Genomic DNA, 24,519 nt, shown 5'->3' on the forward strand with positions numbered 1-24,519 from the left:
ATGGAACACACAGTGACAAATAAGCAGCAAACCAAATTTTGAGCGCATAACATTCGTGCGTGTATGATGGCAACATAATTATGTGATTCAGAGAGACAAAAACTGATCAAAGTTCAGGGTAAAGGGAGAGCCTACGAAAACTGTAGAAATGAATGCTGTAGAAAAGGTTTAATATCAAAACACTTTGTACAGAAGCATAACCAAAACAGCAACGCTTTCAAAAAATAATTGCTACAATTTGCAAGTACTTGTACCTTTGTTGCTGCAAATATTCTTTAAGAACTCGTGGATTTTTGCAATTCCATCACTAACGAATTTCTCTAGCTTCATGAGTAGATGTGAAATGTCGAGAGTTGCATGCTAAATAGCCGTGTTGACATAAAAGCCGCCTATGAAGCCAACTACATTATTACGTCATTGGCGATTTAGCATAACCACAGAATATCAAGCTTAACTGTCATGGAAGCATTCAAATCATATCAAATGAGCTTTGCCAACAAACTGGACTCATTCTTAGGCGGCCAGTGGATTCGCTGAACTGTCGTTATTTTACATTAGCTTGTCCCACTGAGTTCGGAAAATATCCATGTAAAGATTATACTCATTCCCAGTCCACTGACTTCAATGAATTGCATAATACTGACAATTTGCATAATTGAATGATACCGGTATAATAATAAGTGTTAGTTTTTATATACCACTTTCCGCTGAATTGCATAATTCTGAAAAATTTGCATAATTAATTATACCAATTGAATGATATAATAACAACAATGTTCATTTTTATAAAGCGCCTTCCCACACTCCGAAAAGCACTTTACCATCATTACCCCTTATAACGGTACATCGGACCTTTAATACTTAACTTTAACGGACCTTTACTTGACCTTAACTCTCTGGGGTCCATACAATCCAATGCAGTCTCGATTAGTGTGTAAGATTAAAACATTCACACTGCAACCTTTATCCTATCAGGTCCCCAATTACATAGCTTGGTTGACCTGGTTCAAATCTTGTCCAAGCTTTAATAGCCTCTAAAAGGCAGTGGCGAGGCTCGAACTTGCAACCTGCATTTCCTATATAGTTGGCCACTCTAATCCTTCGACCATCATGACTCCACACGATGGTATATCATAAAACGATGCCTAGAATTTCACCAAGCCTAGTAGATGTATGAATCATGACACATTTGTCCTACAGAATTTATCAACGCTGCTTGTATATAAAGAGACTAATTTGCATAATAAATGAATTTAATCAAGTTGGTGATAGGCCATAAATGGTTAATCAGATTGTCATCAAACTTCATGGCTATACTACTATTTATGAAGTCATAATTTCCCATAGAGACTATCATTTTTATATTTAATTTAACTTATTTACTATCAAGAGAAGGCGTCGTCTGCTTTCCTTCACACTTCATATTCAGGGAATGAGAGGATGTACAGCAATCAAACGTCTTGTTTTTGTCCTTATGCAAGACATTCAGGTTTGTTGTGTTACCTTATAAGGCTATTGTTTGGACTTGTTGATGATAAATTATATTCTTAAAATAACCTGAAAAACTTTTGTACGTACATATTGGATATCATATAATGAGTCATGTAGCTTCGAACTTCAAATGCTTGTGAGTAGTTGTTAGTTTATCATTGCGTGTTAATGAAGTGAAGGCATTACTTTGCATCCACGGGAGGCACGTTGTTGATGAACCTATACTTTGAAGAAGAAAACCAACACGCGGTAAAGTAAAATTGTAAAGATGTCATTCTATTAAAACGTGTTGTTGTTTTTTTCTGAAGAGGAGCGTGAGAAGAGATTAAATCTAGAGGGATCTTGTCTAACAAACAAACAAACAAACTGACTGACTGAACTATCCGAGTGACTTTACAACAAAGTCCCAATGACGTAATGCTGTGACTTTGAAACCATCTCTAATTTCTTTTCCACGAATCTAAGAATATTGGAATATGTTTGAACGAGATAAATTCGGGTGTTCTGTTTAGGAACTTCAAGCACAGTATGTTTACATTTGTCTCACATCAATGACCTCGCCCTAGTTACACATACATACATACATACATACATACATACATACATACATACATACATACATACACACACACACACACACACACACACACACACACACACATACATACATACATACATACATACATACATACATACATACATACATACATACATACATACATACATACAAAGTTATATATATTACACACATGAGTTAATAAATGTCAAATCAAGAATTGATGGGATGTGCATCTCACCGTTTTCATCTGAGAACGAGCTCAGTAATTTCGCCACTTATCGTATTATATACAGTTCGTACACTACTAATAAGGTTTGCACAAGTACGGTCGCTATGTTTTAGTTTTCATATTAGAGTCTTAAATAATTACTATTTGTCATCGAAAATGTTAAATGTACAATGTACCAATTACAGCAGTGTGTAGTGATGACTTGTAGCATATGCACAATCCAATTAGGATATCTAGATCATAGTGATTGTTATCTTTCAGTTTCTTTAACAGCGTCTCGTTGTCTCTGAGAGTCCTAGTAATCACTGCCATCATTTCAAACCAAATCTAGTCTTCATCATTTGACCTTGAAATTGGTGCCATAACAGGACAACACACAACATTGACAATCGAAACTCGTAAAGCTTGAATGAGTTCTGGGAAAAATCAGTCGAATAGAATGTGCCAACCAAACAACTTTATTTCATCTTTCCCGCTTTATCAACGAATGCATGATTTGTTTCTGCTAATTTGAAATGCTCTCCGACATGTTATAATGTTATAGGACAATGTAATGAGCATGGACCTTTGCATAAGGTCAGTTTACCATAACAGCGTTGGATATTTGCATTAAAAGGAACAGTATCTCTTGATTTCTAGGTTGATTTGTCATTGACTATCTAGGTGTATAAAATTATGCAAACATATACACGTATATTATATATATATATATATATATATATATATATATATATATATATATATATATATATATATATATATATATATATATATATATATATATATATATATATATATATATATATATATATATATATATATATATATATATATATATATATATATATATATATATATATATATATATATATATATATGTTGGACCAAAATACAAATACATGCCATTTCATCTACGGCAATTTGCAATTTTATTTGTACCTTTATGTCAGCCAAAATTTTCGTAGCAGCTGTAAATATTCATTTCTTATAAATGACATCAGAGGGAAATGATAGACATATTCAACATATGTGGAATCATTATGATTAAAAAATATATTTCCATGTGGACTTTTTCTTTAATAAAACCTAAGAAGGTCATGTAAAATAAATACCTCTACTGACACACTACGCAATCGATACTTGATATGAAATCACTTATGTCTGGGATAAGAGGTTGAACCTTGAGGGAAAATAGCAGATGCCCCACAACCACATCCCCAAAGGACATTATTTCACTCAGTGCTCGGATAAACCCATTTAATGATTATTTTATGGCACTTAACCTGTTCACCTAAGATTACATCTGGAAACTGACAATAGGAATTTATGATAATTTTGTACTTAGTGGCTAGAGGCGTTATTTACTGTCACGTACGGGAAATAAAATTTCACCAATAAAATGCAGATAGTACGCTCGATGCAAACACATGCTATGTTATATATATATATATATATATATATATATATATATATATATATATATATATATATATATATATATATATATATATATATATATATATATATATCTGTGTGTGTGTGTGTGTGTGTGTGTGTGTGATTGATATAATGTTTGTTCTAATATATAGCGTTTTTTTCTGTACTCAAAGCGTTTTACAATTATTACAGATCAATGGCGGCACAACGGCCCTTTATTCTTCCTTAACTCCCCGGGGAGCATACAGTCCATTGCAGCCATTTGAGCGCATAGGATTAAAAAGATTCACATTGCAACCTCTGCCCTACCAGGTCCCCAATTATACAGCTGGGTGAACTGAGGCACACTCGTGGTTCAAATCTCGCCCAAGGACTTTAAAGCCACTCAGAAACAAACGGCAGCGATGGGGCTCGAAACAGCAACCTGTAGATTCCAAACCGGCCTCGCTAACTATTTGTCCATCACGACTATGCTAATATATTGCATTTGGCACTGTTCTCTCCTGAAAAACGACTTCATAGTTCTATTATATATATCCATAGTTTCACAAAGAAATATCGAATGTAAATCATCATTGTAGTTACTTTTCCAACGTTGGAAAGTCCCTATGCTTTGTATTCAGTTCTCTTTCCTCAGAGAACGAGGAATACGACGTATTGAAATTGAGTAGTCATATCATCAAGGAGGTACTGATGACTTGGTTTTATTACAAATACGGAAACATGATAATCTAATCTCTCCCACGCGACATTGCTCTACCAATTGTCAGACAGCTTGAGAAGTGCTATCAATCTTAATTTCCTGTTTCACTCTAAGGGAGCCTTCAGTAATTACAAGAGGGGAGGCCCGGCTGAATTGGGGTGTCAATTTTTACAAATCGGTTCTCGGGGGAGGGCCATATTTTAGAAATTTGGGTAAGGGGAGGGTCACGTTTTACTTTGACTCATTATATTATCGGTAATTTTGCATTTTGCATCACGCTGCTGCCACATCGGTTAGGGATACGGCTAGGGTTACGGTTAGGGATTAAGTTATTAGTGTTAGGGTTAAGTACTGGAATACCAGACTATGTCAACCAAATCACTGCTGCCAACCATGTAGTGAATTGATTATCAGGTGTGATGTGAAGAGAGAATTCACAGTAGGTCTCACTAGGAGTACAAAAGGGAACAGTTCGGCAAGATATTAGGGTTGATATCATGAAGATGTTGACCTCCGTTCCGATTATATCTGGAGTGTGCCAATATAGTGTTTGGGAGTTAATTTTCTGGTCTTCAGCTCAGCCAATGAGGTCCAAGCATATGTACTGATTAAATTAAATGCAGTGCCGAATTCAAATTCAAATTCACTCCCGGCCAGTGGTAGTAGTTGGATAATAACCACTGGAATACCTGTAAAACTTTCGACATGATGGCAGTGATGGAATTAAGACCTTTAAACATTGATTCTGGGACTACTAGTGTTCTGTTCCATGTCTGAAAGCATTTAAACCTTGGTTTTTGAATATTTTAACAGGGAGAGGGTCTTGTTTTCGAGAAACGAACCTGACGAAGGATAACTTTTTCGGAGGAGGATCGTATTTTACGCAACAGCTCAGGCCCGATTTCCGAAGGCCCCCCCCCTTGTAATTATTGAAGGTACCCTTAAAATGGCCATAGTATTCTAATAGTCCAGATTATACCATTAGCAATTTTAAAGTAATGACTAGAATGTTGTATTCTGTAATTATTTATTTATGTATCTTCATTTTCTACCCTTTACGGTTTCCTACTATTTTGACATACTGTTCAACACTATTGCCTTGACATAGATATTATGGCTGTAAATCCATTACTACTTCAGTTAATATGAAAACACTCGAGTTTGATTTCCATTCTACAATGTTAAATGTAATCAACCATATAAATTGCCTCTGCAAGTGTAATCGGCGGCTCCACAGGGAAACAAGTTGAATTGTGAGATATCAAAGTTGGCTTGGCAAGCCAATACCTGCTCCTCCGAGACACAAGTTGAACACATAAAAACGAACGTTATCAGGTAGGCTAGTCATGAAATCCACAATATAATATATGCAGTCCAAAATATGATATATATATATATATATATATATATATATATATATATATATATATATATATATATATATATATATATATATATATATATATATACAGTGGGCCCTCGCTAACTCGCGCCTCGGTAAGTCGCGGATTCGGCTAAGTCGCGGGTGTCACCTTGGATCCCATTTTTTCTTTAGTTTTCCTATTGTTTTCGGAACTCCTCTTTGTGTATTTTTTTTTAACAAATGGCACGCCTGCCAATTTCAAACTCGTTGGTGTTTCGATGAAGAGGTGTCGCGGTTTGACTTTGATGTTGGCAATCGCCTTCTATTTATTCGGACTGCCTCACAAGTTCCTTATGCACTTCTCGGCTAGTCAACAAACATGTCGACCATTTTCGTCTGGCTGGTCGTGTTAGATTCGAGTCGCAGGATTCGTCAGTCGAATTCGAACATTGTCCACAAAAACAAATTAATAACTAAAGCTTGTCTCGCATTAATATATCGTTTGATTTGATTTGATTGATTTAGAAGTCACCTAAAAACGTTTTGTTTCTTCACAACTTTGAGGAAAAATGTCATTTATATAACGAAATTTCGGGCTACGAATAACTGAATACGTTCATCACTTGCGTCTCTATGTTTATCTACCGACATCATGCATCACGCCACGTGTTGCCGAACCTTGCGATTTCTCAACTCAACCCCATCATTTAGGACTGTTACTGTACTGAGAAACATAAAAAATTAGTTGTTGTTTTAGAATACATAAAACAAATCCCGTTATTCGATGATATAAAAGTCAAAACTGCACTTCCGCAACCCGGAAATTCAACAGCATTTCTTGGCCCTACCATGGCCGCCAGGCGTGAGCTTGTAAGTTGTAACTAGTTTGTCGACCGTGCAAAAAACAAAAATGAAAGTCTAGCCGCGATTGATGCTTTGAGAGTCACACAATTGTACGATAATCTTCCTCAAAGATTTACTGTTAACCCAGGACTGTTACAATATTACGTCCATGCGTCCATCACAATAAATTTCGAATACATACCGTCATGCTCGTGAAAAGATTTACTGAATATTGAAACTTTGATTTCGTGCGTATCTTATTTTTTTTTATGAATATCGCCCATGAACTTGCACTTATAAAAACATGTACAGTACTACACTGTAGCTTCATCAGCACATTACTGAAGAATGAAGAAAAGCTGACGTGTGACGTGTGTTAATGTGTGGTTATGAATATATAATGAGCACCTCGCTAAGTCGCGGCCCTCGCTAAGTCGCGGGTTTCTTGATGGACCCGGACACCCACGAGTTAGCGAGGGTCTACTGTATATATATATATATAGTGATATTTTCGTGAGCGTCATATGTTCCAGCATTTAGACAATTACCTCGCTGGTATGTCATAGATAGATACAATATGACACGTAATAACATTTCCAATATTGAACCCATGAAAATAAGAGTGACATAAATGGTTCAATTCTGTCAAGTGCATAGTGACATTTTTTTTGTGTACGCATTTAAGTAATAATCAAAATGTTCTTGACAAATAACAGTAAGAGTAGCTGAACCCATAATTATTAAGACACGTGTAGCCACACATTTGTTTTCTTTCGTCTGGAGTTATGTTGTAATATGCACGGGCTATGATATTTAAAGAAATGATATAATTTTAACATCTGCCATTGAAACTGAAGGTCAAGGTCAGATTGCATACTCTTAATAAAAAGTGCACCTCGAACAACAAAAAACACTTACTTCACGTCTCCATCCATTACTGGTTTGATGCGAATGCCTCCTTTCAGATACGTATATATGCCATTGTGATTAACGTTCAAAGCTAAAGTAGTCTGCCTCGTGATGTCTTTGAAATAGCTATTGATGTGAAATTCAAGATCTTGCTTTAGAGCATTATTAGAGGAGAGTCTAGAATACTAGTGTACTACATGTACTCCGGCTGTCCATCATTTTTGTATGTTGTAAATGAACATGTGTATTACCGGAATATTGTGAATCTTTCGATATTTGAATTTGAGTATGTGTGTGCGTCAGACCTGGAATAGTCTAATTTTGTGAATGTTGACCCGAATGATTTGTTTGTTCTCGTGACAATAACATGTGACTGTTGTTGTCCAATGACATGGTGCCATGTTGGCATTTCTTGTCTGTACCTTTCCTTGGTGATGGAGGCTTCAGTAATTACAGGGGGAAGCAAGCCCCGTTTGTTGCATAAAAGGTTACATTCACCGATTCCGTTGTGCTAAAAAGTAGACCTCCATCAATTTCCTTTCTCTAAAACATGGCACTCCATCGTTCAAACATTTTACGAACATGGTTCCCAGTCACAGAATGGTTAGAGCTCAGGATTAGCAGTTGTGAGGTTTTGAATCCAACCCAAGGTGTTCTACAGACTCGATGGGTAGGCTGCGTCATTGAGCCGTGTCTCACTCAAAGGACGAATGAGAATTGGGAATTGGGGTACTCCATCCTCATTCCTGGAGTAATGACTCAAACAGCCTGGGGCGATTATTTACACGGAGATCGCAGGTGCTATGTTTGCTGGGCGTGGGTGACTCCAGGATAGCCTGTGGACCGACTGAGTAAACCTTGACAATTCCGCAGTGACCTGATACGGAGTGTGCAACATAGGTCTGTCATATAGTCCAAATCTTGAATGGATTTCTGTAAAACGTGTATTTTTCTATTGTGTTTGTACGTGTATTTGTCTGCATAAAAATAATATCACTGGGAACAATACCAGCACACACAATAACAAAAAATAATAATATAAATGCTGTCAGAAAAGGGGCACAAATCCCAGAATTAAAGGTAAAGGACTAGATGCCACCACTGCCATTACATTGATATTTTAAAAATCTTTGGTTGTTTCGACTTCTACCGTCACAGTGAATTTGTGAGAAGCCACTGTGTTTGGGTCTTCATTATCGACTGACCTGAAGGCCAGCACTTCCAAAGACTAGATGGGTGGACTAGCGACATTGTTGAGACAGAAGTCAACATGTCCACTTTGTCACATAATCCCCTGTATTTTCCCAAACTGTACCCCCTTTGCTCATGTGAGACTCGTGCCTTTCCTCACGACACAACGAACGGTTGATACACTGTGGTTGTCAGCACCATTTTGAATATATCCTGATATTACGGTACAACGGTGGCAGTGGTGGGATATGGTTAAAGTGGGATTTGGCACCGGTGGCAGCTTTGGGATGCCAAAAATCACAAAATAGTGCAAATTGAGATAATGGCACACATGGGAATGAATGGCACATGGGAAAGGGATAACCCCCCCCTCACACACACACACACACACACACATACATATATATATATATTTATATATATATATATATATATATATATATATATATATATATATATATATATATATATATATATATATATATATATATATATACGCACGCACATACTCATAGGGACGCACACACATATACGCGCGCACGCACACACGCACATACACAGATACATATATACACATACACATACACACACTTCAAAAGAAATAATTTTGTTTGAATTGCTTTTTCTTTTTCATAAAACCTGATTAATTTGCAAATCATAACACTATTCTAAGCTACAGTCACGTGTGTCGTTATTACTAACCCTCGCAACATTTTTTCAAATAGTTTCGTGGCGTAGTTCTGTACACAATCACTTTTAAAACCTTCGTCAGCGATTTATTTAGCTTGAGTGGGGGACTCTTGCATTGTGACCGTACCCTGTGAACTCTATTTTGCGATGAAAAGTCTAAGACCAGACCTGTATGTAGATAAAAATTCATTGCGGGTATGTAGAATCTTTTTAGTGGTCTGAGGTAGAATTTACGGTCGATTGCCACTTTTCTCTCTAATTTTATCACTGTCAATATGTCAATTTTTGAAAACTTTTATCTAAGTATGCAGTTTCCATATTTACTCGGGTTGATCAAACATCATTCTTGTCAAGAATTTGTGATCACAGGTAAACAAATACTGTTAGTAAATATTATCTCATTTGATCGGTTACTGCATGAAGTATTGTAGTCACACCTCACCCACACCCACACCCACACCCCCACCCCCACCCTTCACATACACAATGATTCTCAAGTGTTTTGGTCTAATAATTAAAAAAAAATGAAACAGACCTTCTTGTTTCCAGTTGTTTGTGAACGCCGTCGTCATCTTTTAGGACGTCCGTGTCGGTTGCTCGGGGTGTTCGATGCAAAGACTTTCCCAGTATTGCTGCTAGCACTGTGCACGTGGAGGTTGTAGAAGGGAAAAAAAATTGCAATCGCTTTTTATCGTTGTAGTGATGCACACAACACTGAAGATATTATAATGATGTGCAACTCGGCTTGAATTGCAGTTGGCGCTATTGGTGTAGTCGTCCAGCAGAGATGAATTACAACTGTCGACATCAGACCATGGACGAACGGAACCTAATACAAACAGGGAAAGTAAACAACTGAATTGGATTAATATCACTTGGCACAGCATGTATTGGAAGTGCAGAGACTTGTATTACATTCTATCATTTGATAAGAACAGTTTTATGACCACTTTACATAATAGTTCACACTCACAAATAAATTTCCAGCTCCCCTTGCAATTCATGTACACATAAAGAGGCCATAAAACTGTTCTTATCAAACCGTGGTGTGTAAAATACAAGTCTCTGTTGTTCCAACATACTGAGCCAATTCATTTGTTTACTTTCTGTTTGTAACAGGGTCCATTCGTCCACGGTCTGATGTCAGCAGCTGTATACATATCAGGATCTTTATCTCAGGATTTTCAAACTCGTATCTGTGAGTGGTGTATGGCATACTGGTATCTTTATTGGAAAATGGCAAGGACAGGAACTACTCGTATTAACAGTAATATATCACTAAGGTAGTAGAGGACTCAGTGGAGGAGGGAAAGCGGGAGAAGAGGAGGAGGGAGGAGAATTGAAGAAGGAGGGAAGTCTGTCCTGAGAAAGACATTAATGTTTGTTTTAGACACTTGGGCAGGGGTAAAGTATATTGAAAGTAATATATCACTGAGATCAGAGGAGAGAAAAGGCGGTCAGTCCTCGGAAAGATATGTATGTTTGCTTTGTCTTATCGCTAAATTAAGTCGACAAACTTTAAGGGATATTTGCATTACAGTTCTTTTCGAAGAAGCTTGTCCATGCTATTAAACGAACTATCAAGATCAATGAGCCTGATCACAAGATTTCACGTTGAGATAGACAACACACAGTGTCGGCTCTTTATTTGGTTAATGAAATAAACCGTAGCATCTTGTCTCGTCTGTGTGTGCACAATACTCCAATTACAATAGACACAAGGCATGATCTGTTGAAGTTCAAACAAAATCCATGGTCAGTAGCCATGGAGAAAGTTGGTAGAATCTGTTACAGTTCAAATATATACTCTATTTCCAAATTACCTAAACTCAGTCGATATACTGAAATAATTATCCTGTTTTGTTTTGTTTCAATTTCCAGGGCTTTCCTTAGGCAAATTTCCAGATAGAATCTGTTACATGTAAAATATGTACAGACATTTAAAAATATCCCACTTATACGAATAATCAGCAGCTGGTGAAATATCAGAAACTTCCCTCAATATAGTGTATTCTTGTAAACCTACATGATAAAAGTAATACAGCTCCATTCGTGTTTCTGTGTTTCTTTTTTTCAACAAAATAAACATGCCACACTTGCAATATACTGTATTGTAATTCGTCATTGCAATGTCATAGATACCTTGTACGACAGCTTCACGAAATATGGTCTGTTAGGTTATTTGTATGTATTTTTCTGTGTCTGTGTCTGTGTCTGTCTGTCTGTCTGTCTGTCTCTGTATGTATGTATGTCTGTGTGTGTGTGTGTGTGTGTGTGTGTGTGTGTGTTTATTCGTTTATTAGATATTCCTACATCATTGGAGCCATGTTTAATCTAAAATGCGTAACTTCAATGGCCAACTAGGTCATGGCAACACTATTTAATAGCAGCCAACTAATTTCACTCAACTGATTTATTAATTATTCACACATACGGTATTTCATATTTCGTGGATACACTTAAACCTGCGCTAGCTCTAACAGGACTATTAATTTTTTGGATCAGACAACCAAAGATGTATTCACTGAAAATTGTTAATATAACAATAATTAAACACTATATGCTCATTAGAAATCTACTTTATCAATATTTGTTCAGTGATAGATTGAAATTGTGATTTCATTGGGGCGCTGATTTTTAGGTGCGGACCCAAAAATAAATTATATTGGATGTATTGTACCATGCTATGTGTATAGCTAAACAAAACAATGTACCCATAGGTGATTCGATACTGTTCAGGTTGTACGATATTACGAGGAAGTCCGGTATACATCAGAAAGCAGTTTCAAAAAACGTCTCAGCTTTAAAAGAACTTAAGTTTGACTCTCAACCAAAATTCAGATTCAAATTGAACCTTATTATCCGTAATTAGAAAACATGAAATTTATAAATATCAACATTGTATAACAACAATTAGGGGTCGTGTAGATCACATGTCAACGCTATGTTCTTTGTTTAACAAACTGAATGTAGAATTATTTGGATGAGCAATCTGCAACGTATATTCAGACTTGTCTCATGCTTAAAGTTTCCTTCACGTACGTACGTTGTATGGACGTGACCGTATCCCAGTTGCACTTACCGTACGTTTGTTAGGCCAGGCCTAAGTGGTAATTTAGAAGAGGTCATATGAAAGACTCGGCAGGTGTATTTCCGCTGTATGCGCCTCGTAACATTTGAACAACGTTTTAACAGAACTTTATCTTTGAAGTCATCAAATGTTAACCACTAGGTCTAGTACTATTTAAGTTTGCTACGTGCGAGAAATTGATCCTTTCGGGAGGTTTTAATGGAGAAAGTAGAGTGGTGAATCAAAGCAAAATGTGCACTGTAACTTTCTAAAAAAAAACAGCTCCCCTTGTCAATAAAAGTGGACGTTTCTTACTACTCCATATGAATGTACACACACACACACACACACACACACACACACACACACACACACACACACACACACATACATACATACATACATACATACATACATACATACATACATACATACATACATACATACATACATACATACATACATACATACATACATACATACATACAGAGAGAGACACACACACACACACACACACGCATATACACATAAGTACATACATATATATTCAAAATAATCACGGGGTGGGGTAAATTTAAGATGTCCAGATTTTTAAACATCTACCCATTTTATGTATGTTTGTTTGTTTGTTTATTTTGTATGTATGTATGTATGTATGTATGTATGTATGTATGTATGTATGTATGTATGTATGTATGTATGTATGTATGTTTGTTTGTTTGTTTGTTTGTTTGTGTGTTTGTTTGTTTGTTTGTGTGTTTGTGTGTATGTTTGCTTGTTTGTTTGTTTGTATTTGGGTGAAACATAAATTCGGTCGGTGTGAGCGCTATACATAGAAATCTTGCAGTCATTACCTTGGAGAGAACATTTTAATGTCAGGGACACTATTTTTGCAGTCAAAATCTTCAGAGGCAATAAAAAGGAGGCTTAATATTTGAGTGGGTGTTTGGTAAGCCGTGATTTCACTGGTTGACTTATCTTCTTAAATCGCAGAATCACGATCATTTTTGTCAGGTTACAGAGATGACGTATATATTAGCGTGTTTCTTACGGTCCTCATCAGATCTTACAAATTAGTCATACACAATTCCTACTTTCACGAGAAAACTGGGAGGAGACTTTGTCGGACCTTGAAGTGTCATAGCGCCACCTACGACGGACATTTTATAGTCTTACGTTTATTTCATAGCATCTAACTTGAAAATCATTCAGCTTGCCATACTTTACAATTTATTCAAAGTTATGGAGGTTTTTGAATTCATCGACGAGTTGTTGAGTGTTTAAGAGGTTACAATTGAATCGAGGTACCATGCAAATATTCAGGCGGGAAATTTATGTACACAATTAAATCTGATATACTATTACCAGAAGTCAATTTTACGTGCAATATACTCCTGGTTTCATATGGTCCGTGTCTACTTTTACACTTCACCAGTAACTCTCATTTTACACCAAAACAGCCAATTCTATTCTAGGTCCGGGATCAATCGAACGTGAAGGGGATTTCACTGAGTTCGTATATACAGTCAACTTTTGTTATGCCCTTAAGGTTACTTCTCAGAAGTCGGGCTCAGATGTTGGACTAGTTTTCTAGCAGTTTTTATCAGTTCCACCTAAAATCCAGTTCAAAAACTAGTTCATCGTCTAGATCCACCCCAGTCCGATTCCCCAATTTTTCCTTAGCGTTTAGTACGCATGCTCTATTCTAAAGATTTTTACATATCTCAGTGTCTACTATGATTATATGAAAATGAAAAAATTAAAATCTGAACTCATGAAAGAATATTACAATACTCTAAACACGTTTTTCTCCAAAGAAACCTAAACATTGTGAATATTTTGTCTCCATAAACAAGTTTTTCTCTCAACATTCGAAAATATCACGTATTGTTATTATAATACAGGAAATATTGCGGTGTGTTGTCATGGTAACAGCGTTTGTCACTCAAATGACTTAAGTGTCTATCAAACGTCAAATTCAGTAAAAACATATAACAAGTATGTTAAAATAGAAGAAATAAGCATTCACCTTGTACACATTTGTATATGAGAACCGATTTTGCTTTGCGCTGAGACGTCTGACCCCACTGTGTCACTTGCTAACAACACCCCCATATCGTTATATGGTAAAAATGTATTTCGATGAAACTGCTTGAAATCAATCAATCAATCAATCAATCAAGCAATCAATCAATCAATCAATCAATCAACAAACCAACCAACCAACCAACCAACCAACCAACCAACCAAACAACCACCAATCAATCAATCAATCAACTAACCAATTAATCAATAAATCAAACAAGCCATCAATCAACTCAATCAATCAATTAATATCAAATAATCAATCAATCGATCAATCAATCAATCAATCGCGCCAGATCCCAAAATTATTGTTCTGTTTTATGCTGCTACAAAGGGTTACCTTCACGCTGCTTGTTTGCCTGGACAAATATGTGAATACTGCCAGATTTGAAACTTATTTTATGTCCAGTGGTAGAGAATCCCCTGGTAAAGTTTAGGAGTACAGTTTGAGAAAGCGCGGCACGGGAGTGCGGTTGCTATACCGTCTGAATGTTAACGAATGTATCAGACTCTTGTTACCTGGGAAAGATAATGCCTTGTGATCTTTATTATTAATAAATTGTACGTAAAGAGCACAATGTTGCAGTGAATCCACAAAGATAACAGAAATGGCCATATTTTGAAATGTTCTGCGTTCTCAACTTGTCAGTTTGCCGCAAAGGAAAATAAAAAATTACTTATATATATATATATATATGTGTGTGTGTGTGTGTGTGTGTGTGTGTGTGTGTGTGTGTGTGTGTGTACGTACGTACGTACGTATATATATATATATATATATATATATATATATATATATATATATAAAGCAATCCATCTATCAAAACATTACTTGGCTATTGCGATTCACTTCTTCCCAATTTCAACTCGTCCCATTTCAACTCGATTTCGCCCCAACAACACTAGTAGACGTTTATAAATCTAAACGATACATGGACTCGAAGTACGGTGACTGGAAAATGTACAAATTCGTTAGTGGTCTGAGATGTTACCATAAGTGGTAACGTGTACCTTTTGTATTCAGTACGATAATATATTTAGTTTTCTATTGTACAAAAATGTTTTTTATGAGTTCATTGGTGAATAGCGTGGCCTACAGTTTCCATAGACACAGCGTCTACCGGCCGCTAGACATGTACGTGTCGCCTCTCCCTAGTTCACACAACCATTGATGTATTAGTGACGCAACTAAGTATTGTAATTTGCAGTACATACTATACAATGTTTACAGCGCAAGTGGTACTTCATTAGTGGAATACGAGATACCACAGACCCTCCAAACTGAGTACTACCAGCTTCGATTTCATATATGCACAGGTAAATTATATTGTAAAGAGTTGGGACGAGTTTGAAAATGGGGCGAGTTGAAATTGGGGCGAGTTGAAAATTGGACGAGTTGATTTGAAATTGGGACGAGATGATCCGTCACCTTACTGATAATGGCACACCATACAGACACACATGCGCAGTGACAATGTAATATGCTTTGAAATTGTATTTGCTTAACTATTTAAATGTTTAGCATCCTATAACTATATTCATGTCAAACCTTTTATAAGACTGACTGTAAAGAGTTCCCTTTTATATTGTACCGTGTTTATTACGTGGGGTTTTATACCTAACACATATTACCCACAACGTCCAAACACATAATACATGTCAAACTTATTGTGTTTTTCACCGGTCGAGAATTCGAAGTGATGGCGAATTAAACTGATAATTTTCTTTTTTTCGAAAAAATGGTTGAGAGTAACAATTATTATTCATTTTCATATTGAAATTATATGTATGTAAACACAATGTTATTGTCCAATGAAGTTATTAACTTACGGAAGTACCTTTGTTGTTTTTACACTCAAAACATATGGTAATTTCAATCATTCAAACGGGTGCCACACAAACGTTACGGTGCGGTGTACGTACAACACAACCTATATAGTCTGCGTGTGTTACATATAATCATCGTGAACAGACTTAGGGATCGACATGTTTAAAACTCGGCGGCTCACTGGGAGGCATTTTTACCCGAAGCTTCTTTTTGGTATGGCATGTGGCTTCTTCCTTCATGCCTACTCACGTTTTGGGATTTTTCAAACTACTACGGTTTGTCATCAACTACAATATTTTGATCCCCTGGACTCAAGGTCAAAGGATGACAACTTAGAAGCGTTCTATTCAGAAAAGAAACCCGATAATTTTATATACGTCGGAGTTATGACGGCAAAAATGTATCTGTCAAGTCGAGCTGTTGCGGTTAATCGTACTTGGGTAAATTCGATACCAGGAAAAGTGACGTTTTTCTCCAGTATCGACTCAGATACCGCTGATTTAGATCTGCCTTTAGTTAGTTTACCAGGGGTGGATGATACTTACCCTCCACAGAAGAAGGCATTTCTAATGCTTAAATACATGCATGACAACTATTTGAATAAATACGAGTGGTTCATGCGTACAGACGATGATGTGTACATCAAGGGAAACAAACTTGAGGCGTTTCTGAGAAGCATAAATAGTTCTCGGCCTCAATACATCGGACAGGCCGGACAGGGCAATAGAGAAGAATTTGGCAAGTTATATCTGGACTCATCCGACAACTACTGTATGGGCGGACCTGGTGTGGTGTTCAGTAGAGAAACGTTGAGGCGAATCGTTCCTAATATCAGCAAATGTATCAAATCCCTGTACAGCTCACATGAAGATGTAGAAATTGGAAGATGCGTAAAAAGGTTTGCAGGTGTCAACTGTACATGGGCTTACGAGGTAAGCTTGTGTTAAATTGTGCATTTCATCGACATTGATTTTGGTTACTAAACTAGGTTTTGGAAGTTTTTGTCCCGAATCATTCGCAAAGATTACTATAATTTTAAAGTGGAATTGTTCCATATGCACACCCATTAATTATACATATATATGCTTACTATGTTGATTTTTAATTTAGGCCAGATAAAAAAAATAGTGTGTGTCCGTTAACCCAGCCCTAGTTTAAGCCCCCACCCCTAAACATTTGTTTGCAAAAAGGTAAAATGGTAACAATTTATTTCTATTTCCGTGTACACCTTCATGTCTTTGCCTCATCTGTGGTCACTTTAAAAATATATTATTCCTGAGAGAAACCAGGTCTTTTTAGACTATAACAGTACAGTCTGCATAATGTGTTCATCTACTTAACTTACAAATTGTCTTCATTTACTTCTTTTACACCTCATCAAACTCTCAAGACAGTATTGTGACTGACAAGTATCTTCACTTGGGGTTGAAGTAATTTTTAAACATTTAAAGTAAAATAAATTAAAATAACATTCCAACCTACCTACCCTATTTTCTGAAATCATGTATCGGAAACATGTTTTCTTATTGTTTTGCCTTATTATAATATCAATGTACCAGCTTGTGTGATAAAACCGTCTCACATACAATTATACCTTATATAACACGACAAATTCATACAAGGTTAAAATTTCTATAGCTGAAAAACCTTTTATGATATTGTTAAACTTTGGCCCTACTTGGACGTAATGTGTGTACCATTCGTTGAAAATTCCTTAACTCAAAATAGTCAACAGAATATTATTTCGAAAGAATTCATATTTAGGTTTGTATTCAACAATTAAACCGTGCGTGAAAAAAACGACATCATAGCATAGGGGAAGATTTATTGCAAGAAATGCGAGTCCCGTGAAAGAAAGAAGTCTTTGATAATGTGTGTAGCAATTTGTCGTTTACTCTACTTTCGAGTGCATGGGGGCAAGGAAATCATTGACAAATGATTTCTAAAAAGGGCAGGAATTCGGCCTCGTTTAAATGCACATCGTTTAATCTTAGCTTGTCGCATTAAATGACGTCATGGGGATTAGATAGGCGGCCATTTTTTTGTTCGGACCAACTTTTTCTATAGCCCTGCCATTTCTTTCACCCGAATTATAATTATAATTCGACATGAAGTCTTTAACGTTATTAAAGTTAATAAATGGAGATTTCCAGATATTGATAGTATTTTGAAATTAATAAGTGGCCTTTTTTGCGTAAATGTCTATTTATTTGGCGGGGAAAAGGGGGGCTTTAATATCCCTTCAATGAACAGTTGCCTCCGAAATCAAATGACGTAGGGTGGAGAGATGGTAAAGCAATCAACCTAACTTCAGAGTCGCGACAATATAATTCGTCGTTTTTATTGAAGTCTAGCATATTTCTATGCGACACAACCCTACTGTTTCCTTACGGGGAAAGGCCGCTTTATTATCCATTCAATGGATAGTTCCCCACCCCACCCCAAATAACGCAGATTGAGGGGGGGGGGTTAAGGCTTCAACATAACTTCAGAGCTAACTGGTCGCGACAATATAATTAGTCCTTTTTATTGAAATCTAGTATTTTTCGATGCGACACAGCCCTGCTGTTTCCGTACTTTCTTCTATTGACTTAAATGTAATTAATTGCTTTGTACATATTTTTTTAAACAAAACGTTGACAGGTGTCGATTAAATCAACTATTTAAGTTTGCTAAGCAAAATAGAATAAGGATACGGAGGTACCAGTACATTTGTTGACCTCCATACTGAAGGATTGTTGTATCAAAGGATCGCTGTAAATTTCCCTTAGCGTATCAATATTGAAAAGATTTGCCAACCCAGTAACCTTGGGATAATAAATGGTACACATGTTTAGTCTAATAGAATTAAGTGATGGATTTAACAACACATTTAGGAATGTATCTTGAAATTGTTGTTTTCATAGGGAGGAAAACCGTAGTCATATTACACTCAAGTTGCTGTTCTGTTTTCATTTTACTCTCTTCACATCTCTTTCGTTACACTTACAACAACCAATACACTTATCACGTCGTCAAAAATAACCGCGGTATACTCACTGTTGAAGCTTTGTCAAAATTCTCCCATTTTGAGCAATTAGCCCCCAACGCTTGATAATTTGTATGGAAACAGAGTTCGGTAATGATATTTTTATAGCAAATAATTGCATTACTTTGTCGTGCACTGCTGCAGCTGTGAATTTAATTGTAAAACATATGTTACAAAGTAGAGGACCGTCACTGAAATACTGCCAGCATAATATACGTGAAATGTCTTGTGTACATAAACTCCGCCTCATGTCAGCACTCCACGTCATCAAACGCTATAGCGATACGAACATATTTTCCATTCAAGTCAATTCATTTAAATTTGTTCTAAACGAGATTTTTCTTTTAAAAAAATACGATTTATAAATAACAAACCAAGGATTTCTAGTTCTTCCTGAGACGGTTTATTACACACGCCATATTCGAATTTGTTTTACATGTTTCAGTCGCTAATGGTTAAATAAAATCCTACACTGATTAAGCGAGAAAAAAAATTGTGTGTTTCCCATAACATGGCCTCGGAAAAAGGGTAGGTAGGTCGGGATCTTATTTTATTTTATCTTTCTAATTTTTTATTTTTGAAAAACATTACTTATACCCAAAAACAAACGAATGTCGGTTAGAATACCCCTTCTGTGATAGTTTGATGAAATGTGTATCACTGGGGAATGAAAACAGACGTGCATATGAAGGTCAAGAAGACAAAGAATGCCTTATCCTTTTGTGTTATGTTTAGGGTCGGGTAGGGTCATCGGAACACATTTTGCCTAATGTGAAAAATGAATAAATGAAATAAATAAATCTAAACGCATGCCAAAATATTACGATACTCTATCTCGTTTGTCTCAAGAGAAATTTAAATATTGTGGATATGTTGTCTCCATAAACAAGGTTTTTTTTCATTCAACATTCGAAAAGATCACGTGTTATCACAGTTCACGAAATATTACGGTTTGTTGTCATTATAAGTAACAGCGTTTGTCACACAAATGACTGAAGTGTCTATCAAACTTCAAATCAGTAAAATTTATTAATATCAGCTATATTAAAATAAAAGAAATGAGAATTAGCTTTGTAACATTATCATTGCAAATGTTGACCCTAATTTTTTTTTAATGTTTCTCGTTACTTTTTGAAAGCAAGTATGGGACGGTCGGGCGATTTAAAATTCGGAGGAAAAAAGTTTTAAAAAATCGTCTTCTTTGTGTTTCTCTGCCTCTCCTTTTCCTCCTCTCTGTCATATTTTAATTGGAGTCCTGGAAAGAAATCCTTTCCCAGCTTCTCTACACAATTGGCATGTTTTCAGCCTCCTACTTGAATAACTTCCGTCATGAAAGAAATGCTCTGTTCGTGAACAAGTGTCGCCGCCGCCGCCATGACTATAAATTACGTCGACAGTCCATACACTTGCTTATTCTCGCCATTGAGGGCGCTGTTCCGAAAACGTTAAGGGAGGGCAGAAACTTGATTTGGGTCGGTTGGAAAACAGTAATTTTTAAAAATTTAAAGTACAAAGAAAATAAATTCCGAGTTACCTACCCTATTTTCTGAAGTCATGTTATCGGAAACAAATATTTTTTTTGTATTTTGTCTTAACAATGTCACAACCTCAAGAGAGTAAATGATGACGTGTCAGTCTGCTCACTATTTTTTGTCAATAAACTGACACGTATCTTATCATTTCCCTAACAGATGACGAAACTCTTCTACCAAAATTACACCACAAAGGATGGTTTCAACGGTGATCTGCAGATACCGGAAGTGCATAGAGCCATTTCACTCCACCCCATCAAAAGTCCTAAGAATTTATACAGAATGCACTCATACCTGACCCAACGACAGATTTCAGACTTGAACTTAAAAGTTGCGAAATTGAAGAAAGAAGCCAAGGCTGCAGGCGACATAACAGCTGGGGGAAATCCTTCCCTAGCTGACCGTATGATGGAGGGACTTTCCAACACTGTACCAGCTCGTTATCAGGAAATTCTACCCTGGGAATACCATTCGGATCGTTCGTACTCAACATGGAAGAATTCCGTGACGTCAAGCTTAAGTAAGGCGATGCGAAGTTCCTGCAAAACTGACCGACAAAGTATTTTGTTGTTCTATACTGAAGACGAGGCTAATATACATAAGAAAGGTTGGCATAGTAAACTCGATTTTATTAAGTACGGATACAAACAAATCAACCCTACTTCTGGATGTTCGTGTTTGATGCGTGTCCGTTTGAAACACCGCAAGCACACTCGAGACAAGTGGCTCCACATGTCAGAAAAATACACATTTCTCACACGACCATTTGGTAAAATCGAATTCCTTGAAATACCACCGAAACCAACTGAGTTTAAACAGGCGGCTGAATTTCAGCAGATGAATCAAGAGACTGGTTTTGGCGAAGATGGCAAAATCGATGATACATTTCATAGGGAACATTATAAAGCGAAGAGAAAATACACAAAAGACACGGTCCACTTCGTTATTCCTTTGGCTGGTAGGCCTGAATCGTTCAAAAGGTTTATGAAAAACTTCGAAGAAGTGTGCATTCAACAGGACGATAACGTGAAGTTAGTTGTTGTTTTATTTGATGACATCGTCGACGATGAAGATGGGGATGGCCCTGTAGAGTTAGTCCATTCATATCAAAGAAAGTACCCGTATCGAGACATTCGTGTAATCTTTGGAAAAGAGGCATTTTCACGTGGGCTTGCACTACAATTGGGAGCTAGTCAATTTCCAGACGACGCTTTGCTTTTCTTTCTTGACGTTGATCTTCAATTCTCCACCAGTACACTAAATCGTTGTCGTGCAAACACCTTAGAAGGGACGCAAGTATACTACCCCGTCATGTTTAGTCTATATGATCCTGATATCACGGATGACAACAACATTGCAAGTATGAAGTCAACACAACTGATATCGAAACTTAAAGGCTTCTTTCGCGACTTCTCTTTTGGTATGCTTTGCGCGTATCATAGTGATGTGAAGGCTGCTGGCGGTTTTGACCTAGCTATACAAGGATGGGGAGGAGAAGACGTTGATTTATTTGATAAGTTTGTGAAACACGGTTTCACCGTATTTCGAGTGCCTGACATTGATCTGGTTCACGTGTATCATACCAAGTACTGTGACCCCAAATTAACCCTCCATCAGTACAAAAACTGTATTGGCTCCAAATCAATGATAATCGCTGATACACAACAATTAGCCGAATTGGTCGAAAAGAAACGAAACAAACAATTGTGAAGATGATATGATCTAAAACCGTTATGACGAACCTGGGCCTGGAGCTGGGGTCAGCAATTCCCGTAGGCACATTCAATTCATCACCGTAGATCTAAACAAGAAAATCACAGCTAGCATATTCAAATGAACAGTTATCCGGATATATGTATTACTTAGAAACCATACATCGGCATCGACAATTTGTGGTTATAAGCATACTAAATCAGATTTAAATTGAATGCCTTCCGTAAGGTCGCCAAAACCATAATTTTTCGTTTCTGTGCACATTATATTGCTGGAATGCAAAATTCTGAACTATAGCTATAATCATCCATGATGTACTTCTTAATTGGAAATCAAATTGATTATAATGAAAATTAAATACATGAAATTTGAATCTTGCATACTTAAGATATTGCCAAATTGTTTGCAAAATCATTAATTATGCAAATGAACATTCAGCTACAGCCACAGGTTTTAAAGGACACGTCCACTTCTTGATCATCAATGCATGTACTAAAGTATCTGAAATGTAAAACTTTCTAATAAAGATATAGCCTATTGCTACTTACCGAAAATCATCAATTATGCAAATTACTCATTAAAACTAAAAGCTACATAAACAAGTGCGGTTTGTGATGTTTGATGTATGAGGTACCAAAATATTTGAAATTCAAAAAACCATCAGCATACCCAAGTGTTCTAAAGGTTGTATTGTAAGATATATGGCCTAATTATCAAAAGCTATTCATTATGCAAATGACTCATTACTATCAAAACCTGTTGTAAAGATGTGCACATTGTTATCATCAATGAATGTACCAAATTATATAAAATTTGAAACTTGCATTCTCAGGATACAGCCTAATTGTCGAAAACATTCTGACTTATACAAAATTAATGATTCACTGAAACTAAAAACTATATCAACAAATTTCATAGGACGTTTACACATTATTATATTATCGTTAACGTATGTACCAAATTATATGAAATTTGAAGCTTGCCTTCTTAAGATATAGCCTAATGATCGAAAATCATTAAATATGTAAATTACTCATTAAAACTAAGAAACTATGCCAGATGGTGGAGAGGTGAACCCCCCCCTCTCTCTCTCTCTCTCTCTCTCTCTCTCTCTCTCTCTCTCTCTCTCTCTCTCTCTCTCTCTCTCTCTCTCTCTCTCTCTCTCTCTCTCTCCATATAAAAAAATTATTATATCTTTATCCCTCGCAAAAGACTTTGAAAAGCAAAGAAAAGTACATAACAATTAAACTGGGTAAGACATTGCTAGAACCCCCAATTGACATCTGATTATTACATCTGACGTCATTTTCGGTAGTTGGTTCAGGCGTAGTCATTTCAAAATTGCCTGTACATGGTAACCACCAGAGGGCGGTAGGCCGTGGGTAAGCTGAAGTAGCTGTCGACGTTGAAATCCTGGTCATTGAATGTGTAATACCGATCTCCGCTAAAGAGGTAGGTTCTGCCATTAGAATATTAGAATGCGGCATCCATTTTATTTGGGTATGCCATTCCATACTAACAGGTGTCTGAGGTACCTGGCTTCTTACTTGCCTGTGCTGGCATTAACACCTTGATGGGGTGTAAATTTGTGATATCGGTCACCTGAAATAACATGAAATATGCTAATTTGTTAAATACTTGAAAGGTTACGCTGGAGAAGACTTGCTACATCCATGTGTAGTGGGATACCGTTTATCACAGTGACTTATGGTCACGTGTTTCAATTTTTAATATTATGTGTTTCACGTCGACTTTCTGAACTACTGCCAACATGTACAAGACTACAGTACGAATTGGTCATTCTACTGGAAAAGAGTATAGTATTTTTATAGACAAAATCTACTGGAA

At 36.5% G+C, this 24,519-nt stretch overlaps 1 protein-coding gene across 1 annotated transcript; it reads left to right on the top strand.

Moving 5' to 3' along the window:
* The first annotated feature begins 16,613 nt into the window (after positions 1-16,613).
* LOC144442900 (chondroitin sulfate synthase 1-like) lies at positions 16,614-22,979 on the top strand. Its single transcript, XM_078132275.1, has 2 exons — positions 16,614-17,330; positions 21,118-22,979. The coding sequence occupies exons 1-2, from the start codon at positions 16,614-16,616 to the stop codon at positions 22,666-22,668; spliced, it is 2,268 nt and encodes a 755-aa protein (XP_077988401.1). The 3' UTR covers positions 22,669-22,979.
* The last annotated feature ends 1,540 nt before the right edge of the window (positions 22,980-24,519 follow it).

This window comes from Glandiceps talaboti, chromosome 12 (genome assembly GCF_964340395.1).
Source record: "Glandiceps talaboti chromosome 12, keGlaTala1.1, whole genome shotgun sequence".
In the NCBI taxonomy this organism is placed as follows: domain Eukaryota; kingdom Metazoa; phylum Hemichordata; class Enteropneusta; family Spengelidae; genus Glandiceps; species Glandiceps talaboti.